This window comes from Microtus oregoni, unplaced genomic scaffold, assembly GCF_018167655.1.
Source record: "Microtus oregoni isolate MIOR12 unplaced genomic scaffold, Mior012 000025F_ref0000491, whole genome shotgun sequence".
Taxonomy (NCBI): domain Eukaryota; kingdom Metazoa; phylum Chordata; class Mammalia; order Rodentia; family Cricetidae; genus Microtus; species Microtus oregoni.
The window spans coordinates 16,715,915-16,743,755 of record NW_024543084.1 but is presented as its reverse complement, the minus strand read 5'-3'; the positions used below and the strand labels follow the sequence as shown (position 1 = coordinate 16,743,755).

General features: G+C 53.5%; 1 protein-coding gene across 2 annotated transcripts; it reads right to left on the bottom strand.

Moving 5' to 3' along the window:
* Positions 1 to 274: 274 nt before the first annotated feature.
* Sh2d3c (SH2 domain containing 3C) lies at positions 275 to 27,837 on the bottom strand. 2 transcript variants are annotated; one of them, XM_041674537.1, is made up of 11 exons: positions 27,722 to 27,837; positions 18,459 to 18,498; positions 9,670 to 9,798; positions 8,039 to 8,493; positions 7,246 to 7,370; positions 4,501 to 5,033; positions 3,446 to 3,561; positions 2,849 to 3,020; positions 1,821 to 1,932; positions 1,383 to 1,589; positions 275 to 869 (listed from the first exon to the last, which is right to left on the bottom strand). In XM_041674537.1, the coding sequence occupies exons 1-11, from the start codon at positions 27,763 to 27,765 to the stop codon at positions 694 to 696; spliced, it is 2,109 nt and encodes a 702-aa protein (XP_041530471.1). In that variant the 5' UTR covers positions 27,766 to 27,837; the 3' UTR covers positions 275 to 693. The 2 variants fall into 2 exon arrangements, with proteins under 2 accessions (XP_041530471.1, XP_041530472.1); XM_041674538.1 differs by lacking the exons at positions 18,459 to 18,498; positions 27,722 to 27,837 and adding an exon at positions 13,365 to 13,542.
* Between the last annotated feature and the right edge of the window lie 4 nt (positions 27,838 to 27,841).

Genomic DNA, 27,841 nt, shown 5'->3' with positions numbered 1-27,841 from the left:
CTAACTTCAAGGAGCCCTCCTAACCCAAACTCTGGGCTTCTTGCTTATTTATGGCTTCTCTGGACAGGCCCTGAGCTCAGAGGAGAGTGAGGAGTAGGCCCCTACTTCCTGCACTGGCTTGGACTGACTGCCTCCCTGCTAATGCCTGAGGTCCTGGAGTCAGGGAGTGACCGATTGATCGTCTGCCGTAACCCTGGTTGGCTGTATAATATGGAAAGTCCTTGGTGCTAAAGTTGGCTGAAGTTTTTCACCATTGACATGAGGAAAGTGCCTCCTCTTAGCCAGGACAGAAGAAGGTCATTCAAGTTTATTGTATGAAAGAGAAGGCGCGGCTTCTGTACATATATTTACAGGTCAGACTTATTTACAGCAAGATGGAGAGCTAGAGGAAGGCAGAGGGACGGGAAGCCTCCCCTGGCTCAAAAACAGGGCACCTCGGCGGAGATGGGAAACAGCGGAAGCCGGTGGGAGGGACAGAGGTCCCTGTCCTTCAGGAAGGGATACTCTGTGTGTGTCTGATGGAAGGATGGAATTCCAAGTCCATTCAGAACCCTGGAAGTGCAAAGGGGATCCTGGAGCTGAACCCAGAACATTCTTGGGCCGATCACAGTGTTCCTGTGGTGTCTGGGGAAAGTCCTGAACCCCTCTGCCCCCAATGCTGCCCGCAGCTGCAGAGAGGCAAGTTCTCCGGGGTCACAGCTCGCTAGAGCGGATGACAGGTTCCAGCTTGTGGGACAAGGCAGTGAGGACTTTTTCAAACTTCTCATAGCGCCGGGCCTGGCTGCTGCCGGCGCCCTGGCTGCCCCAGAGGAGACGCATCTGGAACTCCGTGCTGAACACTTCCAGCAGCTCCGGCCGGGCCTGGAACCCTGTGGGGGAGAGGGAAGAGGAGGGGACACATCAGGGGTCTGGAGAGGGGAGACATGGCAGGGGTCTCGAGGAGGGGCCTCATTCTTCAGGGCCCTGCTCATAGGAACCTTTCCCTAACCCAACAAAACACAGCGGAGAATACGGCTTGCAGTTGGCACCTAGTCTTCCTTCAAGTATTTGCAACCTGGGATCTGGTAAAGACTAGGTGGTGATTTGTGTTTGTGTGTGTGCAGGTGGCACCGGGGGTGGGACCTGGGGCTTTGTGCGTTCGTTCAAGACACTCAAAAGATGTCAGTGCCTCTCAACCCACCTCACATCGTCAGTTGATGCTCTGGCTGACAACCGCTTGTGGAACCAATGAGTGACAAGATTGACGGGGTAAGGGAGCCGGGAGGCAAGACTGAGGAGCGGGAAATGTCAGTGCATGGCTGGAGACAGGGGAGCAGCGTGGAAAGAGGGAGATGAGGAAAGCCAGTAGAGGACAGGATCCTAGAGACATGGCCGCTACTCACCCTGCAGCTTGACCTCGGCGTTGGTGTGATAGAGACCCCCGTGCTGTGCCACAGTGCGGGCAGCCTCCAAGTGGGCTAGCACAACCTCCACGCCGTGTTCTGTGCTGCCCCAGGGTTCAGGGCCCTCGGCGGGGGCCGAGTCACACTCCAGCAGAGTAATGAACGGCAGCACGTGGGGGAAGGTGGTGTTGCTCAGGGGCGGGCTTTCTGTAGAGGGGGCGACGGGCAGTTAGACCTGAAGACCCTGCCGCCCTCTACAATCCCAGAGAGCACCGGTCACCTGGGACAGTGCCCTCTTTCCCTGGTTAGCCCACCCTGGACGTGGACAGGGCGGACATGGCCACCCCACAGGGAAAAGGAAAACAGCCACACTCACACCCTCGCCACCCCAGAAGAGACTCTGGTAAGCCAGAGAAGGCAGAGTCAGAAGGAAGGTACCTTTGCCCTCATTGAGACTTTTGAGGAAAGGCTTGAGCTTCTTCTCATACAGAATGGCACCCTCCGTGTGCCGCTGCCGCAGGGTCACCCACGTCTGTTCCAGCCGCGAGATCTGGGGAGACCGGGCTATGAGACACGGGCTAGGAAAAGACCCTCCAGGAGCAGCTGGTCACAGGCCACTCCACTGACTGAATGGACACCCTGATGTGGGACAATAATTATTTCCCTGGCTGTCACTCATGAAATGGGAAGGGTGCTTTTCATACATCATCCATGAAACCATGGCAACACATTCACAAAACCTAAATCTCAGCTTTGGACTGAGTGACCTCCCCAGCTGCTGCTGTGCCTCTGTAAGATAGGACAACACGGAGTCTCTCTCACGACGGGCTGTGTGGTGCCTCGCCTACAGAAAGCTCCTCAAACCAAAGACACTGTATGTCCTGGTTGTTTGGGAGCAGAGTGTCATGTACTGAATTTCTGGTCCCCCAGTTCCACTTCCCAGTGCCAGGGTTATAAACATGCACCACCATGCCTGGTTTATGCGGTGCAGGCAATCGAATTGTGGTGATGCACTCTAATAACTAAGCTGGAACCTGCTCCCACCGTATGTTCTGTTTTCTCAGGATTTTCTTATTTTATGTGTACGTGTGTGTGCCTTAGTGTATTTTTGTGCCCCATGGGCACTCAAGACTAGAAGGCGGAGTAGGAGGTGTAGGCTGTTGTGTCTTGGAGACTGGGAATGGAAAGACCATGCGCCCTCTAGCAAGAACAGGATGCTCTCTTCGGTGGAGCAATCTCTCCAGCCCGCCCACCAACACACTGTCTGTATATTCTTTAACCTCAGTGTTTGTCATTCGTCTTACAGGTAGGGCAACAGAGGCCCAGAGAAGGGATCTGATGGTAAAACGTGGGAGAACTCTTTTGGGTCTTTCACAAAGGAACCCAGAGACTCAGGAAGCTCTTCTATCCTCTATCCTCCCCCACCCCACCCCCACAGGGGACGCGCCCCGCGGACCCCTCAGTACCTGGGCCATCTCCAGGGCGCCCATGACCGCAGCGAAGCTGAACATGTTGCCCATCGTCCCCCGCAGCTCGGCCGCCAGCTGGATGGTCTTATGCAGCAGAGCTGCCCGCTCCTCTGCGGAGCCCGTGCAGCCCAGGATGTCCACCGCCAGCATGATGGACATGGTATGGAATCTGTGGGAGAGGTCGGGTCAGAGGGGAAGTGACACACGGCGGGGCCAGGTGTAGGTCTTAAAGGGCCGAGGCCGAGAGCAGAGTTAAGGACTAAGGGGCGCAGTCAGAGTGACAGGCAAAGGCGAAGGGAGCCCAACTGGACACTATAAGTCAGGGGCGGGATCGGGATGCCAGGAGGAGGGGCTTGTAGTTGATCGGCGAAATCCGAAGGGCGGAGTTTTAGAATGAACACAGTGGACAGTAACGGTGGGCGGGACCAAGATTGATGGACGTGGGAATGCGAGAAAAGAAGCCGATTGATGAGCTGCTGTCTTTGGAAAATCAGCCTGGCTTTGAGCCGAATACCAAAGGGTTGCGATTGGCTAATGGAATGGGAGGAGTGGTCAGAGCCCTGGGACAGCCGGTAAGGCTGGTGCACACCTTACCTTTCCAGCAGGTCTAGTCTTAGCTGCCGGCCGTGGGGGAGGGTGAGCAGCTCCATGCCCCAGCGGACTCCCATTAGGGTCTGCATCTCCTTGGTTACGCCCAGTATCCTAGCAACCTGCAAAGACGCCCAAAGGGCTGATTAATTTCCTGTCAGAGTTGGTCCAAGCCATCTGGGAGTCAGAGCGTCAACTAAGAGGGTCGCCTGACTGCGAAGCCACTGAGAACACGGAGCAAGTGATTACCCCTTTCCGAATGACCCTCAATTTCCCCATCTGTAAAATGGGGGGATGGGAAAATGTCCAGAGGTATGTGCCATGTTAAATACTCACTTAAGATTAAGAGCCAGGATGCCACTGTCCTAGACTGCCAACCCAAGGCCCAAGTTCACACACTCGGGCCTGCAACCCAGTTTCCCCCTCTTCTCGCCTAGCAACATCCCTTCCGTGTCTTTTCTCACTTCCTGGTTTCTCAGACCAGCATATATCCCAAACTACAGAGAGAGAACTGAGGTACAGGAAGAACTAGGGTTCATAGCAGGATCGCACTGTGGGATCTTGACAGTGGTGAGAGAATGGTTTTTGCTTGCTGTCCAATAGGGGGTGTGGGGGCAGGGGCCAGGTTCCTCTCCTCCCTAAGTCAGGCGCTGACTTTCTTTAGGCTGGAACCAGGACATTCTCTAAGTTCCCTCAAAACGTCAGCCCTCATTCCAAACCAACTTCTAGAGGCTGTAGGAACATCTTGGTTTTGGCTTTTTAAAAGAAGAAAATGGGCCGGGCCGGTGGTGCACGCCTTTGATCCCAGCACTCTGAGGCAGAGGCGGGCAGATCTCTGTGAGTTCGAGGCCAGCCACAGCTACATAGTGAGTTCCTAACAAAACAAAGTAAAAGAAGAGAAAGGAGGTCCTCGTGCCAGATGACAGATAAGCCCAGGGTCCCAGCACCTAGAAAGACACCCATGAAGCCGGCCATGGCTTCACTGTCCTTGGGAGTCAGCCCCTCAAATTCTGACTCCTGACCACAAAGCCGGAAGATGAAGGTGCGTTCCTAACACCTACCAGGCAGTCAACCTTGGTGACGTGCCGGGCCAGCGTCCGGGCATCCACACAGGACAGCAGCTCCTTGACCTTGCGCAGAAGGCTCGCCTCCAGAGGCCGGTTCTCCTTGGGGATCAGCTGTGACTGGAAGGTAGCCAGGTTGAAAGACGAGGTGGCTTCCACGACAGGGACTGTGAAGGTCTTGCCCCTCTCCCCGTCAGGGACCCCATTTTCTGACAGTTCCTTTTGCCTCTCCCCAGAGCTCCGAGTCTTCCGGGGGGCCTCTCCCGCGGCCCACTCTCGGCTGCCACGGACAGGAGGCTGTAGCTGACAGTAATGGCCAGAGTCCGGGTCGCTGTAGCTGTTGAGGGATGGGGACGGTGGAGCTTTACAGAGGGTGTGAGACGGGCTTCCGTGGGGACCCTTTTCTGACTCCCCAGGAGGCTTTGGAGCACTTCCATGAGATAACTGAGGTTCACTGGAGCGGCGGGCTACTGGCGAGGCAGGCTGTGCTGTGGTAGACGGGGTGTTGGGGGCAGCGTGGACACGGGTCACTGCAGAAAGGAGAAAGGAGACTGGTTATCTCGGCTGCCCTTAAAAGTGTCCCCCTTCTCCACTTCCCCATCTTGTGTATGGAGGTGGTGTCCCCATCTTCCAGCAGGTGGGGGCCGATGCTCCATGATACTCAGCAGTCCCTGAACCAATGGTGCTTGCATGCCCCTGTCCCGAAGAGGCTGCAACATCAGAAAGCCACAGGTGGTCCAGAGAAGCAAAGCTTGTTTGTTGGAGTTTATCACCCAACGAGTTAGCAATAATGATTTATGGGGTGTGGGGTGTGTGCCCAGAGCTGGAGATTCACCGTCAACAGTAAAACCATCAACAAAAAGAGGTGAATGCTACCTGGCAGTGGTGGCACACACCTTTAATCCCAGCAATTGGGAGGCAGAGGCAGGCAGATCTCAATGAGTTCAAGGCCAGTCTGGTCTATAGTCAGTCTCAGTGAATTCAAGGCTAGCCTGGTTTACAAGGATCTCAGTGAGTTTGAGGCCAGCCTGGTCTGCAAATTGAGTTCCAGGACAGCCAGGACTGCTATGCAAAGAAACCCTGTCTTGCCAGGCATGGTGGGACACAACACCAGCCAGAGCCACATGAGTTCCAAACCAGCTTGAGGTACTTAGAGAGATCCTGTCTCAAAAAAGGGGAAAGGGCTAGATGGCTCAGTGAGTGAAGACATCACCATCTAACAGCCTAAGTTAGATCCCTGGAACCCACACGGTAGAGAGCAACAACATTCTGAGTTGTCACTGACCTCCCCACATGTGCTGTGGACCATTTGTGCCCCCCCCCCAGTACCACACATACAAATAAGTTAGCAAATGTAAAGAAATTATAAAACAAAACAGTAAATCAGGTGTGGTGGCTCATGCCGGCAATCCTAGCCCTCATGAGGCAGAGACAAGCAAGGTGTGGCAGTGTAATCCTTTAATCCCAGCACTTAGGAGACAGAAGCAGGCAGTTCTATGAGTTTGAGGCCAGCCTGATCCACATAGTGAGTTCCAGGTCAGCCAGGGCTACACAGTGAGTCTCTGTCTAAAAAAATGAAAGTAGCTGGGCAGTGATGGCGCACGCCTTTAATCCTAGCATGCGGAAGGCAGAGGCAGGTAAATCTCTGCAAGTTCGAGGCCAGCCTGGTCTACAGAGTGAGTTCCAGAATAGCCATGGCTGTTACACAGAAAAACCCTGTCTCAAAAAACCCAAAATAAATAAATAGAAGTAAAAATAAATAAATGTTTTCTCATGGAGGCGCTGTTTTGAAAGCAAGTGTGGCCAGGCAGTGGTGTACTCCCAGCACTCGGGAGGCAGAGGCAGGTGGATCTCTGTGAGTTCGAGGCCACAGTGAGTTTCAGGACAGGTCCTAAAGCTACAAAGAAACTCTGACTCAAAAAACAAAACACACAAACAGACAAACAAACAAACAAAAGAAAGCAAGTGTGTACACTGACAAAGCTGGTGGCCTTGAGTTCAAGGGGAGCCGTGGGGCACCCGGTGACATTCTAGAGGCACAGAACGCTTCCTCCAAGCCAAGGCTCCCGGAGACAGTGCCTGTCACAATGCTTTGGCCACTTTGGGGATAAGACATTTTGTTTAACCATTTGAGGTTTGTTTTGCTTATATTTTCAGAAATAAACTGGGGGCATGTGTTGACTTTTCTTTGAATTTATAAGCACAGAGTACCGTGATCTCGATTATGTTATAAACCTTAAACTTCTCTAAAATGTAAAATGTTTGCTGGGTGATTAGGTTTCAGTTTGTTAGACACTTTTTAATCCCAGCACTTGGGAGGCCGAGGCAGGTGGATCTCTGTGAGTTCAAGGACAGCCTGGTCTACAGAGTGAGTTCCAGGACAGCCGAGGCTACACAGAGAAACCGTCTCAAAGGAACAACAAACAGCAAAGCATACAGCCTGGGTTAGCCTGGTCTAAACTAACACCAGGACCTAGGGATGCACTTGCTGGGTCCTTGCTAGGCAGACAGAGTGGGAGCTTTGCCTGCGGAGGCCAAGCACTGCAGCGGCCAAGCACTGCAGCGTGAGTGTATGCCACAGCCTCGAGCCCTGGCCCATGCCACACCTCCAGCGGCTTCCTTCATCCTGGGGCTCATGCTGAGAACCGATTTCGTGCCCACCGCCTGGCACCCATGGGAACTCTGTGAACTGTTGATGCAGGAACAAGCCACAGACATTGCCCACCCCCTCTGCGAGCTTACCAGTGCTATAGGCAGGGGAGCTGGGGCTCTCAGAGATAGGAGACAGGGGTGAGTGAAGTTCTGGGATCTGGTCCATGCTGAGGGCACAGTTCCTGATGGCGTCCCGAGGACGGGGCAGTGAGGTGCTGTGGATAGGGATTCCATGAGCCCCAAGGTCAGAAATCAGGGGACCCTGCTCCCCACCCCCTTAACTTCAGAAGCAGAAAAAGTGATTGTCACATTCAATTTCTCAATGGACAAATGCGAAAGCTGGAGATGCAAGAGCTCAGGTGGAGCAGACGACTCCCAGCCCTGGCCCCAGTGGGCTTTGACCTCAGTGGACCCACAGCAGTCCCGACTCCTAGACAGAGCCCCCAGCGGGCCTGACTCCCACAGACCCTGGTCTTCAGCGGGCACAGCTCTATCTGCTTCCACTGGCTTACTTCCCAGTCACCTCCCTCCCTCAGTTACCCTGCTTTCCCTATCCATCCCTACCCAGAATTCTCTTCTCCTAGGCTTAGAGACACAGTTTGGGGACACCTGGCTAAGCTGAGGCTCCTCGGGCTCTTCTATGTCTCTCTTGGAATGACAGGGAGAGACATGCAGGCCAGAGCCCAACTTATCCCCATGGTCCCTGTAAATTAGACCATAGACCCCATCCTCTCCATAGACAGCCTCTCACCGGTGCCCTCAGCCTCCCACTCCCCTGCACAGAGCCTCACATGGCTCAGGGAAACTGGGCCTCCCATCCATACCCGTTTTCTCGTTATTAACACCCCATTTAACAAACCAGGAGAGTGGAGACCTGGCTGACCTGTTGGGGCAGCCATTGTTGCGGGTGACCTTGTCAGTGGTGAGCCCGTCGGTCATGGTAACGCTTCGTCTCTTCATGTGGCTGCCCTTGGAGCCCGAGGGGCTGACGGGGCTGGCAGCCTTGCTGCTGGCCTGGCTCAGGCCATAGCTGGCCTCGAGGTAGCGCAGTGGGAAGGTGCGGTTGACAGGGCAGTAGATGATAGCCCCGCTCTGCTCGGACACAGCCTTACGGCTGCCCACGTGGTAGCGCACGAGAGCTGGCACGTGGTCGAAGCTCTCCTGCTCAAAGAGGTACTGGATGTGGGTGTAGCTCTCACCCGCCTTCACCACCACCTTGTTAATTTTGAAGTGCAAGGCCTGGTTGTGCCAGCGGCACGTGAGTACATAGTCCCCAAGGCTGGTGAGTGAGTCCCGGATGAGGAAGTCCCCGTTGCGCTGCACCAGGGTCTCAGAGACCTACAGAAGGTACGGAGAAACTAAGTTTACCAGAACACCAGAGCCGGGGTCGGGGGACATGGAGACTTTGAACTGGGGACACCAAGGCAGCATCCAGAGCATAGCTGGTAGACATCAGACAGCTGAAGCTTAGAACCAGGTTCCAAGGTGGCACCTCAGCTGAGGCCCAGGAAAGGCAGGAGGTGGCACTTGGAATGTGCACAGGGGACAATGACTGGAAGTGTTGGAATCACTGTGATTACAGACCTAGGTCTCAGACCCAGCCCCTTTCAGGGTTCTTGTCAGGCAAGTGAGTTCCAGACACCGTCCTCCACCCACCCTGAACCCCAGGGCATCTCTGGGTGTGTCTGCTCCCTCTAGATACTCTCTCTGTCTAGAATAAAGCTGACAAATGTGTTCATCTCCCATAGCTCCATTCAGGGCCCTTCCTGCTGTGTTTCTACCCAGCGCTCCACTTGTACACTGTGAAGACCTGGTGCTCTGCACACATCAGGGCCACCAGCCACCAAGGAAGCTGCCATCATATGTATCCATCTCCACGAACTTGATCCCCTGTGCTGGGGCACTGGGCCAGGTGATTCATCAATCCAGGTCCGTGATTTACAAAGTCCCCTAAGCCCAGATACTCCATGTGGCCAAAACTGAGACCTAAAAAATAAATGTTCTCAGCACTCAGGAGGCAGAGGCAGGCGGTTCTGAGTGCAAGGCCAGCCTGATCTACAGAGTGAGTCCGGGACAGCCAGAGCTACACAGAGAAACCCTGTCTCAAAAAGCCAAAAGGTTGTTCTCTAACCAAGCTCACATGGGGCTGATCTATAAACCAGAAATTACAAAACATAGTAAGAACAACTTTCCTCGGGCTCACACTCAGTGAGCCGGACGTCCTACCTGACCCGCATTAGCTCACCTCACCTTGACCATAGTCCCTGCGTTTGACACAGGGTCTCACTAGAGAGTCCACAACTGCCTTCGGAGGAGATATTCTCTCCATCATAGGGAGGACAGGCCCGGAGAGGTGATGGCACTCTCTCAAAGTTACACAGTAAATGGTAATATAAGCCTCATCTTCACCAATGGACAAGTCAGAGACTCTGGGGTGACTGGAGCCGGGCCGAGGTTGGCCAAGGTGTGGGTAGAAGGGGCCAGGGCTGAGATCCCTGCCTGGAGCCCGCTCACCTCCCGAGGGATGCGTCCGTGGTACCAGGCATGGCTGCGGAGGTCTGTGCTGTTGAGCTTCAGCTCCTCTTCCAACTCCTTGTGCAGCTTCTCCGGCGAGGAGTCAAGAATGTACTTCTCCTTGGAGAACTGCATGGGGAGAGTGAGATTGGTGTCCAGTGCCTCAGCCCCTTCCTTTTTCCTCTCAACCCATTCTTCCCCAGCTCATCTTTAATCCCGGGATTGTTGAGGACACTAAAATGCTTGCCGCGGCTCCTCACTGTGGGTCCCTATCCCAGATAGAGTAAAATCTCAATTTATTCTACCAGAAGTACCTATGCAAGGGGTGGATACGGTGAAGCCTAAGTCAGGCCCTGTTCTCCATCCAGTAAGTCCCCAAGCTGAGACAGGAGCTTAGCCAAGCAAGGCAGCTGCCATCAGCACCAGGGTGCTGGACAGCGCCAAAGAGTCCCTGCTCTCTCCTGACCAGAAGATTAAGTCTGTGACTGAGGGACTAGAGACCTCCTGAAGGAGACTTCGGTACAAAAACCCTCTAGAGTCTAGAGTCCGCAGGGCCATCTTGAAGGGAAGCTGTCTACAGGTCAGTCTGAGAGACCTGGACCAACTAGCTAAACAGACGAGGCTACATGTGGGGATGTGAACTGCATGACAGAGGGCCGAAGGCAGTCATTACAGGGGCAGGGGCCCCTCACAGCTGGCTTCACTGCCCATTACAATTCTCCAGGCTCCTCCCCCTTGCAATCTCAAGTGATCCCCAGATTGGAAGCTGCAGGCCAGCAGGGGAGTCTATAGTCACTCACTGAAGTTAATGTCAAGGGCTCTGCCTTCCCAGTTACCCATGGTGGGCAGTCCTGGTTTTAGAGGTGACCCAACCCCAGGCATCCTATTATCAGAGGACACCCGTCATAGAGGCAAGCCCACCCCATCTGAGCAGTCTGGGCCTTAACTCTTTCCTCAGTAAAATAAGTGGGACTCCAGGATCTGCCTCACCTAACGGCCACTCTTGTCCCTGTGTGGCTTTGTCAATCCCTAAAGATGGCTGCCCCGGGACATATACTCTAGAATTGGTCAGAAGTATATGGGCAGGTATGGCAGGGGAACAGAGTCTCTCCTGGCTGCCCCCAGTGTCTGGCAAGTCAGTCCTCAAGCATTTCCAGACCTAAGTGCACACTCCATACAGACTCCTTCCTTGTCTCCACTGTTTCCCAACAGCAAGATTCCAGCTCCAGTAACAGGGAGACTCCCCAACTGCGTTCACTCAACCAGGACCAGGCAGACTTGGGTGCTATGCTGAGGCTGGAGCACAAGGTGACCAGGATAGCCCACTGTCCTAGAGGTGCCCAGGATAGCCCACTGTCCTAGAGGTACCCATGCAGACCCCCACACTTAATTCCAGGTGTCTACACCTTCAGAGCTGCAGTGCCCCCTGCCTGGTCAGAGACGGAGAAAAACGGGATGGAAGGCAGGTGGACAGGGAAGAGCTGGGGCAAAAGTGGGGCCCTGTGGGCAGATTTGGGTCTATGGATGGTGGGCAAGTTGGGCAGAGTATGGTGCTGCCTGGGGAGCTAGGACATCACCCAGAGTGCAGTGTGGTGCCAGCCTCACTCCCGTCTGTAGCAGAGGAGCCGGAGGCAACAAGGAAAGGAAAGGGTGTTAGTGGCCAATGGTCGGGGGGGAAGGGAAGAAGGCTGGGGGGCAGACAGGATGGACACCAGCAGGAATCCTGGGAGCAGGATGGGTCATTCTTTTTTTTTTTTTTTTTTTTTTAGTTTTTTCGAGACAGGGTTTCTCTGTGGTTTTGGAGCCTGTCCTGGAACTAGCTCTTGTAGGCCAGGCTGGTCTCGAACTCACAGAGATCCGCCTGCCTCTGCCTCCCAAGTGCTGGGATTAAAGGCGTGCGCCACCACCGCCCGGCTGGGTCATTCTTTAAAGGGCAGCTAAAGCAAAATCAAGGAACACATGGCAGTGGGGCCCAGAGCGCCTCCCAAGTTCTAGAGACAGAGGGAACCATCTGGTCGCGCAGGGGAAAAGACAGGGACTGCCCGCAACATGGCAGAAATCAATGCCCTAGCAGGGCAAAGAAGTCTTGGCAAAGCTGAGATTTGGGCCTTTTCAGTCCACGACACTTCTCCAAGAGGTCCCCTTATTCCTTAAGATCATTAGCCTCCTCCCTTTTTCTTTTTGTAAATAACTCATTTTATTTTGTGTGCACTGGTGTTTTGCCTGCATGTGTTTCTGTACCTAATCTTGGAATTATTGACAGGTGTGAGCTGCCAAGTGGATGCTGGGACTCGAACCCGAGCCCTCTGGAAGAGCAGCCAGCGCTCTTCACCACTAAGCCATCTCTCCAGTCCTAGCCTCCTCCCTTCCATTCTGAAGTGCCCACAGCAGTGCAGGCCTCCCCCCCCACGCACCCCTTCAAACCACATAGGATTCTGGGAAAGAAAGGTGAGAAGCACATGAAATGGATCCTGTACCCAGCCACCATACACACACACACACACACACACACACACACACACACACACACCACTCTCTGCTCCTAACAGCACACACTGGAACTCCCCTCCCAATTTTGGAAAGAACGTGGACATGACACTGTGTGACCTTGGACCAGTCACTTCCCTGGCTGGGCTTGTGTAGCTTCATCTGTAAAGGGTTCTGGAGAATGGTACCTCATTTCCAGCCCTAATCAAAGGTTAGAGTTGGGGGTGAAGACCCCAACCTTCCACACACCTAGGGGTAGGAAGCCCTAGAACCCCTGTGACCTCCTCCTCACCCTGGGCCTCAGGGTCTTCAGCTCCCAAGAGTTGGGGGGGGGGGGGTAGGTGAGAATGCAGCATCCCTGCGCTCGGAGCAATGCGATTGGCCAGAGATGATCTCACCGCCTCCCAGCCTGCGCACGCCTGATTGGCCCGTGCGGGGATGCTGCGCTCCGCCGCCGGCGGGGCCGTCATTCAGGCGGGCTCGGAGCAAGTGTGTGTGTGAGGTTGGGGGAGCTCAGAGGTGAGGTGCTCCGCGTCTCCCAGGAAGCCCGAGAGGCAGCAATGGGGAGAACCTCTGTCAGGGTCTTAACCTCTTCCCACCAGCCAATGTCCAGCACTATTCCCCCAGCTCCCTTAGGTATCCCAACCCCTGACACAGCCACCCCAGAGGATGCTCCGCAGAGAGGCGGGGTCCGGGTCCTCCCCTCCACCCCCTTCCGTTTAACCCTCGCACCGCCACTGGGCGCTCCTGCACTGCTGGGCCAACTGGCCTGCGAGACCTGCACCCCCAGCACCCTGAACCCACCCAGATGGCTGGAGGGTAGCGACACTGTAGTCTCCGCCGCGTGCCCTGTAGCATACTGCCCTTAACTCTGCTTCTAGATCCCAGCCCTGCGTCCCTGGTACAATGGGGACCCAGGTGGCTCAGGGTCAGCAGCAGGGACCCCATAGCAGACTGGAGGAAGCCCACCTCCCAGCCGAGTCCCAGTTCCAACTCGCTCCCACATCTCTTGCAGTCCAGAGTCTCAGGAATGACCCCCTGGACCCGCACCCCGCGGAGCGCCCTGGGTACCCCGAGGTGAGCTTGGAGCGACCCCGCCCCCTCCCTTCGCCCCTGGCCCGGCCAACCCTACGGGGATGCTCTCGGACTGCGGTACCCATCACAGCCGGCCGGGCGCAGTGACCCGGGTCCCCGCGCCGCCCCCTCACCTGCACCTGCACCAGTGAGCCACGGTAGAAGCAGCAGGCAGCGGCGGACAGCGCACTCCACAGGCTGCAGCGCTCCGTCATGGTGCAACCGGGAGACCCAGGTCCCCCGAGCGTGTCAGGGGTGCGGGAAGGGGCGCGGGGACCGACCGGGCTGGGCACCGGCTGCGCGTGCCTCTCAGCGGCGCGATTACCTCATCGCCTGGTCGGAGGAGGAGCAGGGAGGCGGGGCGGGGAGACCCCACCCTCCAGCCAGCTGGGGAGGGAGGGGAGCGAGGAGAGGGAGGGGAGGGGACCATTGTTCCTCCCTCCTCCACCACCCCATTCCCCTATGTGGGTTCCCCAGGACCTGCAAAGAGGGATGGCACCCAGGGCAGCGGGGTGGAGTGGGGACCCCGAGGCGGGCAATAAGGCTCCCGCTTTTCGTTACTCTCGCGCCCCTCTGGGTCTTTCAGACTCCGAGCCAACAGGCACCCTGAATTCAATTCAATCTAAAGCTACAAAAATCCTCATGTTTAACCCAATCCTTTGTGGCTTCGGGTTTCTCATCTCTGATTGAGAACAGCTGATTCTGGCAGTGCCACAGTCCGGAGGCTGTTGGAGCGCCAAGCGCAGCCCACCTGCCTCTCTAACTCCCCAGGCTCCCCACCCTGGGGTCCTTCTCTTTGAGCCCGGACTGGCTTGTGTGGAGACGTCTGGAATACAAGGCGAAGACGTGCAGAACTTTGTGAGTGTCACCAAGCTCAATCAAATAAGTTGCCTGGTAAAGATAGCTATCCATAAAGACGCCCTATTAAGTGGGTATCACAAAACCTGAGTTTGGGGTAAGAGCTCGCCTAGAGTGCATGCCTGCCAAGGGTTAGGCACTGAGTCCCATGCCAGCACAGAAGGAATCACACAATCAAAGTCTGGACTTGCAGGTTTGGATGTGGTTTAGCTGGTAGAATGCTCGCTTGCCCAGCATGCAATCCCCAGCACTACATAAACTGGACGTGGTGGCACACACTGTAATCTCAGCACTCAGGAGGTGGAGTATCACAAGTTCAAGGCCAGTCTGGGCTACAGGAGACCTATTCTTATAACTAACAACAACAAGAACAAGATAGGGCATCCAAACTCTTCCTTCCCACAGGCTGTGTGACCTCATGCAGAGTCCACCTCTTTGGACCCTAGATGATTATTTTCTATAGATATACCTGAAGCTCTGAGCATGGAGTGTGAAACCTTATGGGCTTGGTATTTTGAAATCCTGAGAGTCCAGGGTCCCTGTCATTGTCTGGGGACTTTGGAGTTCTGGGCACTCTTCATTGTTGAATCGTTCAGGGCAGGAACAAAGTTTGGAAACAACTAATTCCAACCCTCACCAGTAGAGACTTTAAAACAAAGCTAAACTTGCTTTGAGGATTGCCCAGCAGTTCCAGTGAGCAGGTGTTCCTCCTCTGAAGGTTTTTCAGTCTTTTCCCCTCTGTAATGGAAATGGAACCTAGGGCCTCAAAAAGGTAGACAAAGGCTGTACCCCAGTTATGTCCTCACCCTGAAATCTATATTTTAATTTCATAAGGAAAAAAGAAAGGGGGCTGGAGAGATGGCTCAGCGGTTAGGAGCATTGCCTGCTCTTCCAAAGGTCCTGAGTTCAAATCCCAGCAACCATATGGTGGCTCACAACCATCTGTAATGAGGTCTGGTGCCCTCTTCTGGCCTGCAGGCAGAATATTGTTTTTGGTTTTTTGTTTTTGTTTTTTCCAGACAGGGTTTCTCTGTGGTTTTGGAGCCTGTCCTGGAACTAGCTCTTGTAGACCAGGCTGGTCTCGAACTCACAGAGATCCGCCTGCCTCTGCCTCCCGAGTGCTGGGATTAAAGGCGTGCGCCACCACCGCCCGGCCAGGCAGAATATTGTATACATAATAAATAGATAGATAGATAGATAGATAAAAGAGAGAGAAGAGAGCCCCCAAACTTTATAAGGTTCTCACTGCCTTGACAGGCATAGCTGATCTGTGGCATTCCAGTCCCATCCCGGCTCCGCCCCCCCCCCATATAGCCCCTCCCCTGTGCTACAGCAGCTCTCGGACTTGATGTCCCTGAAATCTGGGTCCAGGCCAGACTGCCCTGGTCCAGACTCAAGAATTCCCTAGTGGGCACAGACTCACTGAGTCCCCAAGGTCCCCCACTTCACATGAGCAAATGCTAAGTGTCAGAGAAGCAAGTCACTGCCAAACTTGGGACCAAAATCCAGACACTGGCCCTGACTGTAGGAAGCCTTGGATCTGATGCCCAGCAGCACATAAGCCAAGCATGGTGGTGGATGACTGAAATCCCAGCACTCTGGAAGTAGAGATGGGAGGATAAGAAGTTCAAGGTCATCTTTGACTACGTAGTAAGATTGAAGCTACCCTGGGCTGCATGAGACCCTGTCATGAATACACACACACACACACACACACGTAAGCACCCATGCACGCACACACACCTGCTGTTGACACATATCTTTAATCCCAGCACTGCAGAGGTAGAAGCTGGTGTTTGAGACCAAGTTGTTCTATATAATGAATTCCAGGACTACACTATGAGAATGTCTTAAAATAAATCAATCAACTGGGAGGGGTGGCTCACACTTTTAATCCCAGCACTCAGGAGGCAGAGGCACGTGGATCTCTGTGAGTTCGCGGCCAGCCTGGTCTACAGAGCAAGTTCCAGGACAACTAGAACTATTATACTGAGAAACCCTGTCTCAAACAAACAAACAAACAAATAAATCAGTCAGTCATAAGTCTGATGGATTAGAGAACGTGCCCAAACCCTGAGTAATTCTCAGGTTCCTGCCTGGCCTGACAGCCCTTTGTATCCATGGCACTTTTCCTTGCCCTCTGCAGTATTTGATGTTCATCCAAGGCCTGGCTCAAAAGAAGCTTCTGATGGCAGAAGGGCCAAGGACATTGTATGGAGTCTGAGCATCAAGCATGGGGCACAGTACCAGCTCTGCCCCACAGAATCGCTCATGAGTGTGAGAAAGTCCTAAGTTTCTAACCTGCAAATGGAAAACCCAATATGAGTTGGGATTCGGGAGATGGCTTAGTGAATAAGGGCACCTGCTTCTAGCCATAAATAAAGGACATTGAGCCTATAATTCATGTTCCTAGAGAAGCTAAATAAGGTGAATCCAAAGACAAACACATAGGCATCCTCAAGAATATTAACCTTCATCAGGCGAAGAAAGGAGACAGAGACAGAGACCCACACGGGAGCACCGGACAGAAATCTCAAGGTCCAAATCAGGAGCAGAAGGAGACGGAGCACGAGCAAGGAACTCAGGACCACGAGGGGTGCACCCACACACTAAGACAATGGGGATGTTCTATTGGGATCTCACCAAGGCCAGCTGGCCTAGGTCTGAAAAAGCATGGGATAAATCCGGACTAGCTGAACATAGCGGACAATGAGGAATACTGAGAATTCAAGAACAATTGCAGTGGGTTTTTGATCCTACTGCACGTACTGGCTTTGTGGGAGCCTAGGCAGTTTGGATGCTCACCTTACGAGACCTGGATAGAGGTGGGCAGTCCTTGGGCTTCCCACAGGTCAGGGAATCCTGATTGCTCTTCGAGCAGATGGGGGGGGGGGGGGACTTGATCGGGGGAGGGGGAGGGAAATGGGAAGCGGTTGTGGGGACGAGGCAGAAATCCTTAATAAATAAATAAATTAAAAAAAAAAAATAAGGGCACCTGCTGCCGAGGCCGGGGACCTGAGTTCAGTCCCCAGAACCCACATGGCAGAGGGAGAGAGCTGACTTCAACAGTCTGTTCTCTGATGCCAGCATGCACACCCTAGTATGTTCACAATAAACAAACAAATAAACAAATAAAAAGTTTTCTAAGTTTGCAGAAGAACAAACAGCTGTTTTCAGCAGCCTGCGTTAATTTCCAGAGAATCGGCTTTCAAAATGCTACTTAGTCTTTGTTATTACTACTGTTATTTGCAAACCCATGTTTTCCTGCTGAGACAGGGTCTGCACTGTAGACAGTCCACTGTGGCCTGAAGCCGCCACTAACCGCCGTCCTCCTACCTCTACCTCCCAAATTGTGCACGGCAATCATGTGCCATTGTGCTCAACAAACAACAATGACAACACTCTGCACTGTGTGACGGGCTCACTCTGTGAAGTGTCAGGCACACAAACACAAGGACATGCGTCCAACATCCAACAGCCGTAATTAAAAACCGAACCAAACAAACAACAACAAAAACAGGTGCAATGGCTCTGGTTTGTAATCTTGGCACCGGGAGTGAACACGGGAAGATCCTGGGGGGGCCATGGGCCTGTCAGTGAAACCCCAGGTCACAGCGACACCCACAGTGGACAGGAGCAACTACACACACACAGAGAGAGAAAGATACAAGCGTGTACTCATATACACACAAACTGCATTGTAAACACTGCCAGTATTTACGATGTTAGGCTTTTTGCTTATTTCCTTTTAATTCACAGAGATCGGCCTGTCTCTACCTCCCGCTCCAGAGTGCTGGGATTAAAGGCGTGAGCTACCACCATGTGGCTTTTTGCTTGTTTCTTTCACCTAGACTGGCCTCAAACTCACTTTGTAGCAGAGGATGACCTCGACTTTATCCTCTGCCCCTTGAGTGCTGGGGTTACAGGCACACAAGACCACTCATTGTATGTGGTGCTGGGGATTGACCCCCAAGGCCTCCGCAGACTAGGCAAGCACTCTATCAACTGAGCCATAGCCCCAGCTCCCGAACTAGGCTCTTGATGTCTGTGAATTGTGCCCGGTCTATGCTGAAAAGCTGAGCTACTACTCCTCTTCCCCCTTCCAGCACCAGCGCTCAGTAGATGCCCCAAGACTGGGTGGGATCTCACTGTGGGGGCCACTGCATGGGGACATCCTTGGAATGCTGTCCAGCTGGTGGGTCTGAGGCCAGCAGAGTGACAGGAAGCATGGAAAATAGCTGCCCAGAATGATCCCCTGTCCCTGAGGGCTGCCCACCCTCCCGACCTTCTCCTCCCAGGAGGAAGTCAGGTTCTTAACAGGCATGGGGTGCTCTATCGGTCCACAGCCAAGCCCAGCCTGCCCCTCCTACCTTCACATAGTCGCCAGCAGCCTCCAGTTCTCCAGCAGCCCTGGAAGAAGGGAAAAGAAGTGAATATTCTCAATGTTTCTCAGATTTCTTAAGTGTCCACCTGCCTGTTGGCCTGGGGCCTGGCCCTGTTTTGGGAGCCCAGAATGCTTATATAGGGCAGGAGGATTCATGGCTGTTCCACCCCGCAGGCTGTGCAACCCTGCGGAGGTTCTTTCACCTCTCTGATCCTGGGTTTCCTCTCTATAGATCAGAAACAAAGACAGCCAATGCCTGAAGGAGTTGTCTGGAGGACTCAGGGTGAGCATCCAGTTCATGACTTCTACTTTCCTGATGTCTGCTTCTTCTCCCTGCTTCCCCAACCTGATCCCTACCCCTGACTCTAAGCGCTGGAGGGCCTAGGCTGAGGCTCAACCCCTCTCCTAGCCCTTCACTCCTTAGTCTATGTTGCCAGCATATTAGCTTGTCCCTGTACAAACCTAGCCACCACTGGTTATACCCATACACACCTATTCTTGGAGGCTATTTTTTCCAGGATATTGAACAAACAACCTTCCCCTATGTGAGTCACTTCCCCCGGCCACAGCTTTGTGTGTGTGTTTGTATGTACATGTGTGTGCACATGTACGCACATGCATGTACGCTTTTTTATTTTGCATTTGACTGAGACAGGGTCTCATGTAGCCCAGACTGAACTCAAATGTGCTAGGTAGGTGTGACAGGCTTTGAACTTGCTCCTCCTGCCTCCACATGAATTCTGGGGATACAGAGGCGCATCACCACACTCAGCCCAGCATGGCCTAAAGAACGTAAACCTTCCTCTAAGGCAGGCCCATTCCTCACCCGGGCCCTCCTGTTCCCTTCAGTCCTCTCCATGTTTGAGGCATCTCCAATTTGCCGCCCACAAGCAGCTGCTTGTCCTCCACTGCCTTCCCTTCTTGGGGTCCCAGCTCCCTTCTTCCTGCTGTGACAGCCAAAGGCTCGGGTCCACTTCCCACCCTTGGCCCACCAGCAGGCTATGGCCCATTCAGCAGCCCTTGATCCATGCCACAGGCCACACCCCGCCAAGCAGGAAATCCTCCCTTAGAACAGAGTATGACCAAGTCTCCCCTGAAGCCAGGCCACCCCTGACTCTTGCTGTTTCCCCATGTCCACTTGCCCGAACTATGAGTTTCAGTTCTGATACCAGACAGCGACTAAGTAGCCAAAGCAAGTGACCCCACTCTCCAGGAGTTCCCCTTAATCACCAAGCCTCACTCAGTCGCTTAGTCTGGTCTGAATTCCTAGATTCAAGACTGTCTCAGACTCCAGAGTAGCCAAGATTATAGGTGACAACTGCAGACCTGTCTAAAATTCCTCCCCTCTTCTCCAGTGCTGGGGAAGAGAGGCCTGGCCCTGCACGCTCTAGGTAAGCACACTACAGCTGAGCCGCGTCCTCAGCCCTATCTGCTAAAGAATAAAACGTATTCTCTCTCCACAGCAGTGCGATTTATCATCCCCACACTCTCTGTCTCCTTGAGAATAAAGGGGGCTGTTATCACGCTAGCAAACAGCCGTATGTGGGCCCGCAGGCCCCACCTCTGTGGCTGTGTGTGCTGGTGGTGCCCGACTGCCTATCGCACCAACACTCCTCAGCCATCCTGCCCCTCATTCGGCCCCAACGCATTGGCCTTGCCAGCTCCTTCCCGCCTCAGGGCCTTGGTACTTACTTGGGAGAAACTGCCTGGATCTCCCTTTTCCCAGATTTTCACAAAGCTTTTCTCTTCTCCTCTTTCTTCAGGGCTCAGTTTAAAGTCCTCAGAGAAGCCTCCCGGGGGACACCCCACATACAGCCCATCCTCCTCACCCTCCACCTCCCATCTGCCTCCACTCCCCTAATCTCGCCAACCCCCACCTGCAGCAACCATTTTGAATTTGTCTCTCAAGTGAAAATCAACAGAGACCCTATGAAGGTGTGACTGTCATTCACCAGTGAACCCCAATCCCCAGCGAGGTCGCAGCTCAGTGGTGCACATGAACAGTAAGCAGCCCCGGCCAGTGGCCATGGTGCTCAGCCATTCTTTTAGGCTGAACACTTGCTCCTCGGGTTTCCTACCTGCAAAATGGGGAAAAAATGTATGCTTAAACACAAGAGCTTAACACTCCAAAGAAAAGATGAGCTGAAAGGGAAAAAGGAAGAAAGAAAGAAAAGAATGACCCCCGCCAGCTCCTGAGAGCAAGGGCCCCGTTCTAACATTCTGAAGTCTTTTAGACTTCTACTAGAATGTCCTTCCTGGCTCTAACCTGTTTGTCTCTTAAGCTGCAGCCTGCAACAGCACAGGTTTCCAAAGCCTTTTGAATGCTCCCCAGTCAATGACACTGCCAGGAGGGAGCCCCTCCCCTGTCTGTTCTGTCCCCTCTTCCTGGGTGAGGTGTCCCATCCCAACATTTCCGGCCATTCAGGTCCGGAAATCCTCCCACCGGGAACAAATTGTCAGGGACACACTGGGATCAGCCCGGTGCTTCCTCCTGCTTCCTGTCCACTTCCTCTCGGTTCCAGGGCAGGAATACAGCCTCAAGGATGGGGTGCTGCCCTAGGGATCAGCTTGTGTAGGTGGCCAGAGCCAGGGGGGTTACCCAAGGCAGAGCCTCAGGTCAAGGAGCTATGATCCCTTAACCTCCCTTGCCAGCCACAAGGGCACCCCAGTACCCGACATGACTAACACAGGCCAACTCCTGGTGGCCCTGTTAAAAACTGGAGCACAGCTTCCCTTGCCCCACCCTCTGGCAGCAGGGGCCCAGCCCTATCAGCCTGGAAGTCAAGGTTCCTAACAGGTTGCTTGGGATGGGCTTCTTCCTGCCAGGCCCAGGCACACTCACTCCACCCGCTGCTCCAGCCAAGGCCTGATTGCAAGTACCCAATCCTCAGGGTTGCTCTTTCTTTCTTTCTTTTTATTTTCTTTTTCTTTTTCTTTTTCAATTTTGAGACAGGGTTTCTCTGTGGAACAGCCCCGGCTGTCCCAGAACTCTTTATGTAGACCAGGCTGGCCTCAAACTCAGAGATCCACCTGCCTCTGCCTCCAGAGTGCTGGGATTACAGGCGTGTGCCACCATCGCCTGGCAAGGTTCTTACTGTTCCTGTACTTTCCCCTCCAGACATTGGCTCAGAACAATGCTGAGAAACTGACAAGCACCTGGTGTGTGTGTGTGTGTGTGTGTGTGTGTGTGTGTGTGTGTGTGTACAGGCCTATGCATACCGCGGCACTGATGTGGGGATCAGAGGATAACCTGGGGTGCCAGTCTCCACCTTCCACCTTGAGATGGGGTCTCTGTTGGCTTCCTGCTGCATTTGCCATGCTAGCTGGCAGCAAGTCTCCAAGGATTCTCCTGTCCTCATCTCCCACCTTCCCATTATGAACACAGACTACAGATCCTCATGCTTATGCGTCTGGCTGTCTCGTGGGTTCTAGAGGTTTGGACTCAGGTCCTCAGACCCACGAAGGAAATGCTTTAGTGCCCAGAACCATCTTGCCAGCCCCAGCACCCAATGCCTCGTGTGTGAGAAGCAAGCCCTGCACCGTTGAGCTCCGCGCCTCCTCTGGACATGATTCCTCTCTTTCCTTGCCCTTTCTTGCTTTCCAGCCGCCATAAACTATTTCCAAAGAACCCCAGGGTCTGAAGCCTCTCGGCCTTTGCACACGACATTCCCTCTGCCGGGGCCGTCCTATCTGCTTCCAGCCAGGGGCCAGGCTGGTTCTTCCTTGACCTGTAGCTGTCAGTTTGCTAGGAGACTTCTAGACCCTCTCCCTCTCACTGTAACAATCCAATCCAGGAATCAAAGTGTTCGTGAAAACTCAGCTTCGTGAATTAATTCATTATTTCTTACATTATATACTTCAAAGACACTTTCCTCTTAATATTAGCGGTGAAATCAATTACCAAGCAATAGTGACAACTGAGCTAAAACAGGCACATTCATCGGCAGCATTCATTATTTAAATAACCAACCCCTTTAATTGCCTGTATTAACTGATTTGTTCTGATAACTGACACCATGCGTTGCATATACCAGCTTAATTAATTGCATTAATGAGTAGTAATTAGTACCCATTATCCTTTATTTCCCTGATGCATGCTGGAACTTTACCTTCAGGGACCTCTGGCCAGGACTGGAAGGAAGGGTGAACTTCCAGGAGGGGGAGGTTGTCCCATCCTCCACCAGGCATGGTCGCCCTCTCTCTGTCCCCAGGTTTGTTCCTTTGGGCCTGAGCGTCTGGTCAGATGGCCTGAGGAGAGAACTGTCCAGCTCTGCCACCTGCCTTACTCTCTCTGAGGCTGGCTTCCTCATTTTCAGAGAGTACATCATGTCTGTACTGGAAGGCCACAGTGCTCATATGAGGATGAGGGCCGGGTCCCCTCGCCCATGTGGGCTCCGGGTTTCAATGCCGCTCTCCTGGGGGATAGAGCTTTCCTTCCATAGGCCTAATTTTTATTTTTTCTCAATAAAAACCTAGGCTGGTCTCAAACTTGCTATGTACCCAAGGCTGGCCTTGAACTCCTGATCCTCCTGCCTCTACTTCCCAAGTGCTAGGTCAGATTACAGCAGGTGTTTGCCATCACACGTGGCTGTCTTGCTTTAGATCTGTTTGTTTTGTTTTCTGAGACAGGGTTTCTCTGTGTAACAGCCCCGGCTGTCCTGGAACTTGCTTTGTCGACCAGGCTGGTCTCGAACTCACCTACCTCTGCTCCCGAGTGCTGGGATTAAAGGCGTGCGCTATACTGCCCAACTTTTATCTTTAGATTTTGAGACAGGGTCTCACTCTGATTCAGGTTGACCTTGAACCCATAATCTCCGCCCCCCCTTCTTCCCAAATGATGGGATTACAGATGAGCAACACCTCAGCCATCTTCCTCTAAGTTTTTTTTTTGTTGTTGTTGGGTTTTTTTTTTTTTGTTTTTTTTTTTTAGTTTTTCAAGACAGGGTTTCTCTGTAGCTTTGGAGCCTGTCCTGGCACTAGCTCTTGTAGACCAGGCTGGCCTCGAACTCACAGAGATCCGCCTGCCTCCCGAGTGCTGGGATTAAAGGCGTGCGCCACCACCGCCCGGCTTTCCTCTAAGTTTTGCTCACTCTCAGGGAGTGAAAGTAATGGTTTCTGGTGTGTGCCTTCAGCTTCAGTGTCCTAAGCAGAGAAAGCCAGGTCTCTTCTGAGACAGTGACAGCCGTGGGGACTCAGAGTCTCTACCAAGAAGTCTCTGGGATTTACTCCCTTCCCCACCCCGTAGCACAGGCTGCCACTGGGTCAGCCACATCCCTGATGTCCTCCTGGCTGTGGGGAGCCATCAGGAAAAGGACTGGCTTAGGAAGATGAGCAGAGTCAAGGATGCTGAGCCTGAGCTGCTAAGGGTGGCTGGGAACCTGCTGGAGAGAGGCACAGCGAGGCCCCTAGAGGGAGGAGTATGGGCAGTGGCTCGCTGTGGTGGCCAAAACTACATAGCTGAAGTGGCCTGCCGGCCCCAGTGTCTGTTGTGCCCCTCATAGGGAGTGACACCCTTGGAAATGAGGGGCTAATCCTGGGTGGGAACAGAAGGAAGCTGGGGAGGAGATGGGGCTAAATAGCATTTCACCCACATGGGCAAGAGACAGGATTGGGGAGAGGAACTGGGGAGGGGAGGGTTTGCAGAAGATCCTTGGGGATTCTGAAAGGCACCTAAGAAGGAGGTAGGAAGCTATGGGACTCAGTTTCCCCTCCTCTAACCTGAGCACCTGGCCCTTGGTCCAGGTCCAGGTCCCTACTTCCTATCTAGTTGTCACCACGCAGGAAAACTAAGGGTCAGAGGGACGGGGACTCACTCAATGACACACATCTCTGGGCGTCTAAGCCCGTCCTGCTTAGCCTTCACCCCACACAGGTCCAGCTACCTGTATAAAGGGTCCCTTAAGGGCTGGAAGCAGAGTGGAGGTCAGTATTGGGAAAAGCTCATCTTTCCTGAGACAGTCAGGTTCCCACAGCCCAAGGCATCCTGGGGTCTCAGGGACTGTGAGAAAGTCTCCACAGGAAATGAGAGCCAGCAGCAGCTGGGCCCCTTCACAAGACATGGACCAGGGAGGCTGCTCAAGATAGGCCCACAGTGACCCCCCTCTCCACGGGTAATCGGGTAATAGCTACCAGATGCCTGGCAGCTGACGTCACTCTGCAGGGCCGAGAGGGTCGTGGGACTCTGGGGAGACTTGGAAATTCTTGAATCAGAATCAACATTCCAGAAGGAAATGGGGAAGGGGGGTGTCCTGGCCTGTTTGCCGTGCCTGGCACTATGGCTTGGACAACATAGGGTGCTCTAGCTCTCTTTTAGGGTGTCATTTACCCTAGTTTCAGTGTCCTTTCAAATAGCCTTCTTGGGGTTGGATCTGGTTGTCTGGAAAGATGGCAAAGGACATTCAAGGGAGGCACTACAGAGGACAGAGTCTAGATCCCCCCTGCAGATGTGCCCAGCCTCTGGGCTACAGTGAGGCTGAGGACAGCTATGCTTGCAGCCCAGCATGCACTGCAAACTAACGCAGTCACAGTGTCAACAGGCTGGACGCAGCTCAGCGGGTAGAATGCTTGCTTAGCTTGCAGGAAGCCCTGGGCTCCATCCCTACATCCCATAAGATCAGGGGTGTACTGTGCCCCTGTAATCCCAGCACTTGAGAAATAGGAGGATCAGATGTTCAAGGTTACCCTCAGTCCTGTAGTGAGTTCAAGGCCAACCTGGGCTAAATGAGACCCTGACACAGAAGGTAAGTAAAAAGGTGACCATATCTGCAAGGAGAAGGATTCTCCTGAAACAAGTCAGTGAGGCACCCTAAACTCATTTGCTCTGTTTCTTCTCCCATCCTCACTTGGGTGTTCTGATCTCGGCTGCTAATGATCAAACAGGTCAAAGGCGCCCCCATCTCAGGGCCTCTGCATATGCCACTCTTCCTTCTTGGCTCACTTTTTCCCCCAGTCAGTAAGTACATTCATTCTTTCTTTGTTCAATTATTTTTTCCTCCCTAACTTTCTTTTTTCTTTTTTTCTTCCCAAAATCAGGGCTTTTCTGTGTAGCCCTGGCTGTCCTGGAACTCTGTAGACCAGACTGGCCTCAGACTCAGAGATCTGCCTGCCTCTGCCTCTGGAGTGCTGGGATTAAAGGTGTGCGCCACCACTGCCGGCTTCTTCCTAACCTTTCTAAACGGACAGCACTCCGAGACCCTCACCTCATTGTAAATCTGCTTGCTAGTTCTTCTCTAGCTCTTCCTAGAACTCACCTGTCTGGTTTACCATCTGACTCGCTGGTTCTGGGATGAGGTCTCCATAGGTTCAGCTATCTGTGCTCGCTGCTCTCTGCTCAAAGCCTAGGATGAGTGTGAAGCCCCAGTATAACTCAGGAAATAGCAAAATGAACGACGCTAGTGAGTGAAGTTCTTGTGATCGCCATGCAGCCTGACTGACATCAGTCCCTGCGTCCCACACACGGGAGAGAGCCACAAAGCCTCCTCTGGCCTCCACACATGCACACATTGGGACAGGCCCCACACCAACGTAATGATAAATACAAGTGTAAAAATACATATAAAAATAAAACCAACGAACTGCTAACTCGGCTTGACTGGGGTAACCCTAAGTGCTCTTCTGGGAAATGCGCCTGGATACCAGGGCACTGTGGAAAGTCATTTGAAACAGCGACAGAAAAGGCTCTCAGGCTTTCTCTGAGGGAGGGAAGTATGGCCTAGTGGTTAAGATCTTGAGCTGAGAGTTGGTCTGGGAGCAAACTAACTGCAGTTCTCACAAACGCAGAACCCCAGGAGAGCTGTCTTCTCTAGGCTCTGGTCTAACCACTGGGCAAACAAAGCAAAGGGGCTTCTCACTTTCAGAGCCTTGCTAGCTGGTAAGTCATGGGACCCTGGCTTGATATTGCTGTGTGGGTACATGGGGCACGTGTGGGGTCCCCTCCTTCTCCAGGCCTGGCCTCATCCTCTGGCACACTGATTTAGGGGCAAGGGGCAGTTGGCCCGCTGTCTCATTTCCTTCAGCAGAAGGCTGTGTGGAGGATGCAGGCCAGCTGAAAGTCTCCTCTGACTCCTGCCTCATCCTCCATGATCTCAGCAAAGATAGGGCACCAGGAAATCCCTGCAGCCTCACCTCTTCCCCTTCCTTCCTCCTGCTCCAGGTGCACCCTGCCTTTTCAGGATGGGGGAGGGCACCATCTCCCCAGCCTGGGCTACTCTGACATTCACCAGATTGACCCCTTGGGACACTCAGGAAGGTGGCCCCATCCTGCTCACTGGCACTTTTAGCCATCCGTCCAGCTGGGGCAGAGCTAGCCCGGACACCCACTGCTCTCCCGACTCCAAGGGACTCCTGTAACAAAATGTTCAATAGTCCCCAGAGATTGGGGCTGTTGTGGGGACACTGTGTCCTGGGGCACCAGAACAGGGTTTGATCTGGCCTGCTAACCCCATCCTGAGAACCTCTGAACACTTCAGGAGATGGGAGGCAGAGTGTCTCAAATGTTTCTGTTTGTCGGTTCCAGGAGAAGCCTGATGTCAAAGGCATCCCTGGGACAAGCCTGTGCCATAACAGCTTGGGCGGAGGCCTAGACATTTACAAAGCTTCTGAAGACCCTTCATCAGGGCCCTGGCCCTGCCTGAGGCGAATATGTTCCTGAAGGTTGTTAGCAAGAGCCCAGGGGGTGGAGTCAAACTCTCATCCTGACTTCCACTAGGCGGGCCAAACAGGCAAACTTTTCTGTCTTTATTAAGATGGGTTCTATCTCCAGGAGCTGCCCGAAGATGAGGAGGGAGAGAAGGAGAGAGAGAGAGGGAGACGGGGGGGGGGGGGGGGGGGGGGGGGGGGGGGGGGGGGGGGGGGGCAGAGAACAGTCACAGCTCAAGAGCAATCCAGATGCTGCCAGGTGTGGTGGCACAGGTCTGCAAGCCCTGCCCTTGTTTTCATGTGCAGGATGATCAAGAGTTTGAGTATAGCTGGACATCCTGGCACTTGCCTTTAATCCCAGTACTTGGCAGGGACAAGCAGATCTCTTTGAGTTCCAGGTTAGCCAGGGCTACATAAACTGTCTCAAAAAAAAAAAAAGTTTGAGCACAGCCTGTGCTACATGAGAGCCTGCCTCATAAAGAAAAAGAAAGAAAAGCCCCAGATGTTAAACCCATGGCAGTGTGTGTCAGTTGCCTCTGGGACGAGCATCCCCCCCACTGGGCCACTCCTGCTTGTCCCCAGGCTCTCCCTAGAGTCTGTTCAGTCACTCACCTTCGGGGCCCCAGCGCAGAGCACCTCCGGCCCACTGCAGTCATGGTTTCCCTTGTCACCTCCTGCAGCCCGGGAACTGTCTCAGTCTGACACTCCCGGCTAAGAGTCAGGCAGGAGCTA